This window comes from Serinus canaria, chromosome 5 (assembly GCF_022539315.1).
Source record: "Serinus canaria isolate serCan28SL12 chromosome 5, serCan2020, whole genome shotgun sequence".
Classification (NCBI taxonomy): Eukaryota; Metazoa; Chordata; class Aves; order Passeriformes; family Fringillidae; genus Serinus; species Serinus canaria.
Genome location: NC_066319.1, coordinates 12,103,301 through 12,112,784, shown reverse-complemented (window position 1 = coordinate 12,112,784; position 9,484 = coordinate 12,103,301). Strand labels below are relative to the sequence as shown.

General features: G+C 42.0%; 1 protein-coding gene across 1 annotated transcript; it reads left to right on the top strand.

The window, feature by feature from the left end:
• The first annotated feature begins 787 nt into the window (after nt 1-787).
• Nucleotides 788-9,216, top strand: PSMA1 (proteasome 20S subunit alpha 1). The gene is made up of 10 exons (XM_009102240.4): nt 788-925; nt 1,839-1,883; nt 4,039-4,140; nt 4,629-4,732; nt 5,507-5,595; nt 5,810-5,880; nt 6,775-6,904; nt 7,534-7,613; nt 8,296-8,400; nt 8,871-9,216. Exons 1-10 carry the CDS (start codon nt 923-925, stop codon nt 8,925-8,927), a joined length of 786 nt encoding a protein of 261 aa, XP_009100488.1. The 5' UTR covers nt 788-922; the 3' UTR covers nt 8,928-9,216.
• The last annotated feature ends 268 nt before the right edge of the window (nt 9,217-9,484 follow it).

Genomic DNA, 9,484 nt, shown 5'->3' with positions numbered 1-9,484 from the left:
AAGCATTTCCCCGTTCTAGAGATTATTCCTGCCTCCGGCATCCTCTGGCCCTGCTGCCCTGGGAATACCGAGCGCTTGTGCTGCCGGCAGCCCTGCGGCCGCAGGAACTCCGAGCCCTGCCCCCTTCCTGCTGCCGCCGGACCCCAACCCCTTCCTTTTGGAATCAATTTTTAATAGCTGGACATCTGGGGAATTCGGGTTTGGCTATATCTTGTCCTATCCATCTAATAAAGGGGGAAGGATTACTCGGGAAAATACTTCAGTTGTTACTTAATAAACCTGCAACGGTTCGTACAGCTTCCAAAAGTTCTTCATTTACGCAGCTATTACCAATATTCTCCACGAAGTTTTACAATCCTGCTTTTTTATCGCTAAAATCCCGGCCGCTGCCGTTCCTCGCTGTACAAACACAGAACAATGGGGAGCCTTGGCGTGGTTTAGCCCTCTATCAAAACTACCGCGGTTTTGCCAAAATGAGAGGAAATGTCTGCGTGCGGTTCTGTTCCTCGGGCGGAGGGACGGAGCTGTGGGCAGGGAGTCCCTCACGGCCGGAGGAAGTTATTGGGGAGCGCCGCTCGGGGAGAGGCTGCGGCAATATTTACTGCCAGCGCCGGGACTCCCGAAAGGGCTCAGCTCGCCTAATAAAACCTTTATACATCCTGTTCCCACGCAGAAACGGGGAGGAAAGGAAGTCGTTTCCGAACCAAATGAACTTCTTTATTCATCAGAAAGCCTAAAAATAACAAAACAAATTAGGTGATTTAAATCGGCGTTTCAGGAGCCGCCTCGCCCTCCGAGGCAGAGCGCAGGCGCGGCCCATCGATGACTCGGGGCGCGACTGGCGCTGCCTGCCCGCTCCCATCCCGGAGCGTTCCCTGCCCCGAGCCGCCCGGAGCCGCCGCCGCCGCCGGGAAGCAGGACGATGGTGAGGGGCGCCGGGGCGGGACAGGGCACACGGCCCGGGACACGGCACCCCCGCCGCCTGCCCGGCCTGCCCAGCCCGCACGGGGCAGCCGGGAGAGCGGGCGGCGGGGAGCGGGCCCGTGAGTAAGCAGTTCCCGGGCCACGCGGGGCCGCGGGCGGGACTGGGCCTCGCTGCCGGGCTGAAAACGAATGGGAGCGGGCCCTGCTTCGGGGCTGGGACAAAGAGTTCCGAGGCCCTGTGAGAATCCACGTAGATATCTCTGTAGGGGTCTGGAGCATCTCTGTTGTGAGGAGCTGGGCCTGTTCAGTCTGGGAGAGAAGGCTGAGAGGGGATTCATTAATGCATACAGATATCTCAGAGGGGAGCTAAGAGCATGGTGCCAGACCCTTTTCAGTAGTGCCCAGGATGAGGAGCAATGGTCATAAACTGAAACAAAAGAAGTTCCACCTCAACATAAGGAAAAACTTTTTTACACTGAGCTTGTCAGAGCGCTGGAAAGGCTGCCCAGGGAGGCCTGAATGTGTTCCTGTGTCACTGCTCCCGCGACCCTGCCTTTGCAGGGGGGTTGGACTGGATGATTTCCAGAGGTCCCTTCCACCTAACAGTTTGACAAAAGGAATTTAACAAAGTAAGAACTTGTTCACAGAAAGGGTGGTCATTGGAATGGGCTGCCCAGGGAGGTGGTGGAGTCACCATCCCTGGAGGTGTTCAGGGAGGCTGGATGTGGCACTCAGTGCCATGGTCTAGTTAACAGGGTGGTGTTCAGTCACAGATTGGACTTGATATATCAGAAACATTTCCAACCTTATTGATTCCGTGGTGATGGGATTCTGTGGAAAGAAGCAGGGTTTCCTCCAGGAGCGTTCTATTAGCTTATTAGGGATACTAATGAGTTTTATTTTGTTCATTCCAGTTTCGCAACCAGTATGACAATGATGTCACAGTTTGGAGCCCGCAGGTAAAACCTTTATACACTTGCTCACTGGGGTTTTAACTTGCTTTTTGGGTTTCTCCACCTCACAGCAGTGGTATTACAGTCACAAAGGTTGTGCTCAGATGCCTGAAGCTTCCTGCAGGCTGCTCCCCTCTCCCTTTGTAGGCTGTAGGTGTCCAGAAAGCCCTCACTCAGCACATCCCTGTCTGCTGGTGTATGAACCTGAGTGCTGCTTACCTGGGCCTTGTCTCCTCCAGGTGCTTAAGGCAGTTGCTTTCTAAATGTACCTGTGAGCTACAAAAGAGATGCTGTCATCTTTGGGTGGTTGGACAGGATGATCTGGTAAAGGTCCCTTCCAACCCAAACCATTCCACAACTCTATGATCCATTCACAGAGTTATAATAAGTTGGTAGGTAAGGTACATAAAGCATGAAACAGTTTCAGTCTCCCCAAAGTTAGGCTGGGTCTTTCTCTCATCTGTCCACTAGATAATATGGGAAAGAAACTATTTAGTTTATAATTGGGAGGTTCAAGTGAGATTTGCATTTGAATTTGAAATTTTACTACCTCTGAATCAGTTTCACACCGTGTATTGTTTCTGAAAACATACACTGTGTGTTCTGAAACTTTCACAGCTTGTCTGGAATGTTAAAAGCCAGTGTCAGGTATTTAATATTGATGCTAAAAGCCAGATGAGGTATTTAATATTGCCTCTTCTCTCACTATGGATATTTTAAGACAGGATACTTACAGAAAAACAGAGCCTTGGAAGAAGACTCATTTATATATACAGCAAAACTACAGATTTATTTAAAATGCAAGTAGCAAATTGTATTAGTATAAAGCTAATGTATCATTAGTTTGTGGGTTTGTATTGCTACTGAAATTCTTCATCATGTAATATTATTGCATGTGAGATGCAGTGCAACAGAGAGTGTTCTATCCTTTCCATTCTCCATGAAGACAACCTTAAATATCTCCCTTTTTTTCAGTCAGTACCATGTTAGGTGTAGGTGCCTTTGAGCTGTTTTAATCCTTCTTAATGGTTGTGTTTCTCTGGCAGGTTCTGTATCACCAACCTTAATTTTTTTTGTCTTACCTGTTACTTTAAAAGTTACTTTTAAAACTATAACATTCTCTTAAGACTTTTAGCAGGTACTGCAAAATATCAAGAGCACAAATTTCTATGTTTTTCTTTAATTGCTTTGAAAATATTAACAGTGTTGGGGGGGTTTTTCTGAAAAAAAGACATTTAAAATTGCTACTGTGCTGCAATTGCTATTCCATCTGTTCTTCCAGGTGAGGCAGTGATGTGATGCCATAATAGCTTATGGCACTGTTATTGCAGGATCAAATCATACTTTATTAGGAAATGTTTTCAAATATGTTAGATGTTTTCAAATAGTAAAGAAAAGGAAGTAGGAGATTTAAAAACTTGAAGCAGTTTCACATTTTTACAGTCTTGCATTTTGTTCATGACAGCTGACAAATTCATGTTGGACAGGTTACTGCAATTCAGTGCTGCTCTTGGGCAGGATATATCCTATGTGATTGAAATTCCAGTTACAACAGGGGATGAAATTTGACATTAGGGTCTCTCTAGCAGACTTAAAGAAAAACCTTATGCCAAAAATCCCCAACAACCTATGGAAAGGTGGTGTCCTGTAGATCATCCCTTGCACATTCACCATAACAGCTGCTGTGTTTCACTCCCTCCCAACTGATGGGATGCAGCTCCACGGTGTCCATGCTTGCAGGATAGGACTGCCCATGTTGGCTGTCTGAGATGGGCTGGAGTGCTGAATTTGGGAAAACCCTCAGTGCTTCTGTTACATGGCCACCTCTGCAGAGCTTGTAAGGACTTAATTTTCTTGGAGACCTCTCCTCCTGTTTCAGGCTTGGCTGCAGTTGGCCAATAACTTGTTCAGAAGTTATTGGGGAATGGCTGGTGAGACACAACAATTGCATAAGACTCATTTCTGCAGCAAAGCCGATTTAAAGTGTCCAACTTCAGCTGGAAGTTCTGTCTGTCTTTGAATCACATGCTGATTTAACCTGTTGTGCAGTGAGTGTCCCCACTGGGGTGGAGAATCAGAGGTCTGAGAATGCAAACCCATTGGAAACTGATTGAGAGGATTAACTAGAGAGTGATTGATGACCTTTGACTTGGTTTTGCAGGGCCGAATTCATCAGATTGAATATGCCATGGAAGCGGTGAAGCAAGGCTCAGCTACTGTGGGGCTGAAGTCAAAAACACACGCTGTCCTGGTGGCTCTCAAGGTAACTTCTGAATTCTGGTCTCAGTGGGGACAGTAATGTTCATAGAAAAGTTTTGGTCTGGGAAATTAGTTTTGTGCAGTCTGTACTTAGACATGAAATGTAAATGCAATTGCAGATTCCCTTTGCTGGAGAATGAAATACTTCCAGTACCTATGCAAAGCAGATCTTCACAAACTGGTGAAGGAAATGGATAGATTTTTTCCTTTAACAGATGTGTTCCTCTATTTTTGTTTTCTTTTCATTTGTTATTAAGCAGTAAATCTATTCCTTTCTTTTCCCAAAACTTGAGTAAGTGTCTATTCTTTCTTTTTTTCTGAGAGAACTGAAGTGGAATTAGGTTTTTCTTGTCCTGTTGCAAGTTTATAAATTTACTCTTTTTTTATTGTTTCATGAACATATTCAGTTCTTGCTGTAAATGTTAGCAGATTTCTCCACAGTGCTTGGCAGACTGTTCAGTTTGCTACATAGCTTTCTCCTTTTATGCATAGAGAGCACAGTCTGAGCTGGCAGCTCATCAGAAAAAAATCCTGTATGTTGACAACCATATTGGTATCTCCATTGCTGGACTTACTGCCGATGCAAGACTCTTGTGGTGAGTATCCTGCTTGTTGACATACACAGTGCTGCAATAATGAGGGAAAGTTCATTCAGACTATTGCAAATGACATTTTCTGCTTTGCTAAGGATTAGTCTTGAGTTGCATCTTAATGTTGTATTATGCCAAAGACCTCAGCATGAAATTCTGGCAAGTTTTTAACTAGTTGGCAGAAATCTCATTTGTTTGGCCTAAAATTTTGCTCTTTGGTTTTGTTACAAGTAAAACAGTCCTGTCTGGTTTCCTCAGTGTGATAGGGTTTCCAAGCAGTCTGAGAAACTCCATCATTTATTTTCCTCTGGCAGCTCCTTCTGTGTACGCACATTTGAGAAAGTTATTAAAGACATACAGTGCTGTTTGTATGGGCTTCAGGGGGGCTTGCTTTTAGCAGTTTTGTTCAGAAGTGGTGGGAAGGATTTCTGAAACAAGTTTTAATTGCTGCAGTGTCACAAAACAATGTTACCATTTAACCTTGCTATTTCTCCAAAGGATCCATGTGTTGCCTGTGTGAACTTCTACTTTCTCTGCATTTTTATGGCTGAAATGCCCAGCTTATGCTTTATCAAACCTGTGGTCAACTTTCTCAATAACAATGATAGGTCATGTGGAAATGAAATCATGGAAAGCCTTTGACCCTTTTTCTCAATGAGCAGAGCTGAAACAAAAATGCTTACCTTAACAGACAAGCCTTGAGAAAAAAACCTCATTGTGTCTTTGAGCTATGCACTGATTTGAATTTTTAAATTTTATTTTTCTGTTTTTGCTTCCTAGCAATTTCATGCGCCAAGAGTGTTTGGATTCTAGATTTGTGTTCGATAGACCTCTTCCAGTTTCTCGCCTAGTGTCACTAATTGGAAGCAGTATCCTTTTTTTATACACTTCATAAAATGACTCATCTATCACAGCTTAAAAGTTGAAAAAGGTTTTTGGACAGCTCTTCTTTGTTCACACTGCTTGTGTATACTTTCAGAGAACACCCCATAAGGATGTGTTTTGGTCCATTTCTGCTTGGTTTAGGAAAACTCTTGGGTAATTATCATATAATTTTGAGATTGTTTCCTTAGCTTTCTTAAGAAACCCAGATTCCAACCCAGCGCTACGGCAGGAGGCCCTATGGAGTAGGACTGCTCATCGCAGGCTATGATGTGAGTAAGCTGCTTTGGCTGCTACTGATCTGTAGGAAAATGTGCTTAGGGAACTTCATGCAACAAATAGATGTTGAGAGGGAAAGATGGAAGAGGCAAACTCATCAAAATTCTCTGAATAAGGAAATTCTTTTCTGTATCTTACCCTACAACATAGTTCAGAAGTGTTAATTAATAGCTAATCCTACCTACACTTACTGAGTATTTTAAGGTGCAAAGATGAGATTTGTTTATATAAATATTTTGCAATTGATTTTGGATGCTTACAAGCTATTATTTTAAAAACTTCCAGTAAGAAAATGGATGTGGAAATCACCGCTGGCCTCTCTCTCACTTCTTTAGCAACAACATTTTACTTAATGCAGCAGACAGAGAATCTCTGTCCTTAAGATTGTTGACATGATGATGGTTGGAGGAAATTATGATATTGCCTGAAATTTTGGATGGTGTGGTCTAGTCTACAGCAAGTTTTTACTTTTTTTGTAGATAAGACAGAATGTGTGTAAAATACCTGCTGCAAGCCATGAAGTAGGGAGTGCAGTACTCCTAAGTATGCAATACATAAGCACAGTGCAATTTGTAGAACAGAGGAAGAAACATTTTTTTGTGCCAGCCATCCTGTCCATTTAGAAGCTGCAGATGAGTGAAATGGAAAAAAAGAGTTTTTGGGGTTTTTTTTAAGTTGTTGGGTTTTTTTAAACAACAGTTTTGAAGGATTTGCATAAAAGACCGGTGATATGATCAGCAATATAAAATATGTTTCTGTGCACACATGTAGGTGTGATGTACCATGAAGCAAAACTCTTTTAGAAAATGTCATGCTCCAGCAGCAGAGTTGGTGTGAATTTATATATTTGTTTAACATTCTGTGGGGGTTTTCTTCTCTCTTTGTAGGATATGGGTCCTCACATCTTCCAGACTTGTCCCTCTGCAAACTATTTTGACTGCAAAGCAATGTCCATTGGTGCTCGTTCACAGTCAGCACGAACTTACTTGGAGAGGCACATGACTGAGTTCACTGACTGTGAGTAATGGAACTCTCTCTACCCACTGGTGTCCATCACTTCTGCAGTTTATCTCCTGCTGCCACTCCATCCTTTTGTATTTAGTGAGGTGAAGGTAAATTTTGTGAGCCAAGTTTGGCATAATTGTAAATCTGCACGAAGACAAAATTTCAGAGAATATGGTTGACATTTTCATGTGGATGTTTATTGCATCTAATGGAAAGAAAAGCTGTGCTCAGAAAAGCTGTGAAAAACATGAAAAGCCTCTGCTCTTTTTAACCCAGGGAAAGTGTTTCCATAGCAGAGCAGGGTTGGTATGTGAGGGCAAGTATTTAGGTGCTGCATTTAAAGTGGTGAATTTATTTTTGTATGGGTTGATGATGAGGAACCATCGAATACCTGCTTGGGGGAAAAAAACTTGAATCAAGGCAAGGGTCAAAAATGGATGCACTTGACCTCAAATCTAGGGGAAGGTTGGTTTCTCAAGGAAAGCTTTTATAACCAGCTGTGCTCAGAAAGGAGAGGAGGTCTGGGAGTCAAGTTGACCCAAGCTGATTTTGGAGTTGTCAAATAGATTTAGAAGAAGGGGAATGAGTGTGTAGCGGTAATACCATATAGTTTGTCAATGTCTTTTTTATTCCATTTTAAGGTAATCTAAATGAGCTAGTTAAACATGGACTGCGAGCACTGAGAGAGACTCTTCCTGCTGAACAGGATCTGACCACCAAGGTAAGGACTAGGTTTCCTTTGCCATTGTTACTTGCAAGTAACTGTGACAAAATTCTTGTGCAGTATGGCTGGCACTGAAGCTTTGAAGCTGAATACTGGTAGATAATATCTTCATGTCACCAGTTTATCTACTCTTCTGTGTTCATCTCACATTTAAGTTTCTTCACAAAAACGATGCTTTCACTAAATAAGACATTTTTTTCCTGGTGGCTTCACTCTATCTTAAGCTTTAATCAGTGTTTAATATGCATTACCTGCAGCTGTAGAATCCCAGCTTTGCATTGTAAGCACACTCAGTAATTCACCTGGGCAGTGAGTGAAGGTAATGCACCAACAGTTTATAGAGCATCCAGCATCATAAAGCTGCACAAACTTTTGACAATGAATTGAGGACCCGTTGAAGAAGAAAATTCTAAGGATATCCAATTATCTACCATTTTCCATGTTTTTTTATTCTTAGCTTGCCATGTTTTTTGGAAGTCTTGAAGTACTGAAAATCAAAATGAAATTAAAATAGGTAGCTTTAAAAAATTGTGTGTGTTGTTAAAGAAACAAAATGAAAGAAATTGAAACCTTTGAATGGCTTTACTTAGAAGATTTTGAAATATGATAGCTTTTATAAGTGAAAGCTGTAAAGCCAAAGTTAATTGCTTCTCACTGCTTCCAACCCTGTGCTTGACAGAATGTTTCAATTGGAATTGTGGGCAAAGACATGGAGTTTACCATCTATGATGATGATGATGTAGCACCATTCCTAGAAGGTCTTGAGGAGAGACCACAGAGAAAGGTGAGTGGTTCAGATATGAATAAATAGGCTTAGTTGAAAGACAATAATTAGATATGATCTACTATGTTTAGCATAAATTTGAGTCTCCTACTCTAGCAGAGATTTAGGAAGGTGATTTTTAAAATACGTAGTTGATATATGAACACTGTATAATCTTAACTCAGATGCTTATTAAATCAATTTATGCCAGGCTATTCCAATATCATCTTCTTTCCTCATCTCTGATCAAGTATGAGTTTTCACTCTTTTACAGCAGAAGTGGTTGCTTATGTTTCTCATGCCCTTAGCATGAGACACCTCTAGTCTCCTAATTACCAACTGTGCTTAATTTGGATAACAGTAATTTGTGAGCTGTTGGCTGACACAATCTGCATTTACCCCTCATGGTCCTCCAGTGGGGATAAAGCTGATTTGTCTTGTCATGTGTTGTCTTCTTCCTTCCTAAAATATTTCTTTTCCCTCTCTCTAAGCCGGTTCCACCTGTTGAAGAAACCGTGGAGAAGGCAGATGAGCCAATGGAGCACTAGTTGGTGGATGAGTTCCTCTGTTAATGTATAATTATGCAGGAACATTCATCCATTTGCTGGTAACTTTATCCTCACCTATATATGTTTTCTGATGCTACGTTCTGAGGATTGCTCGTAAAGAAAGGAACCAACCAACCCACCTATCCTTAAAAGACAGGAGGACATATCTGGGTGTAACTTGGACAAGAAAGGTGTAATCATTTTCTAAATAGTACATGATACTGTTTTATAAAGAAAAGATACTGTCTTTAACTCATAAGGACAAGTGGAAATAAATTACTTTCTCGGACTCTGCTGTGTTTGGTTTTTTTTTAGTCTGAAAAAACAGCTATTCACAAATAGCAGTCTCATATCAAGGTGCCATTCTGTGTTTGAGCACTTGTTAGAGTGCTTGCTCGCTCTGTAGAATTGAGAGAATCTTAAAATGCCTATGAAACCATAAAATAGTCATGGAGCAAACAGGGAACAGCAATTTCCTGTGTCAGTCTGTCCCAGCTGAGAAGGCATGTGTGGTTGTGAGGCTGAAGAAGCATGAAGCTGACAACCAATAGTGGTCA

Excerpts from the sequence above, each read along its gene's own strand:
- PSMA1 (XM_009102240.4), top strand. Across the intron at positions 5,596-5,809 it reads AGTGTCACTAATTGGAAGCA|AAACCCAGATTCCAACCCAG; the intron begins GTATCCTTTTTT and ends AGCTTTCTTAAG. Across the intron at positions 8,401-8,870 it reads AGGAGAGACCACAGAGAAAG|CCGGTTCCACCTGTTGAAGA; the intron begins GTGAGTGGTTCA and ends CCTCTCTCTAAG.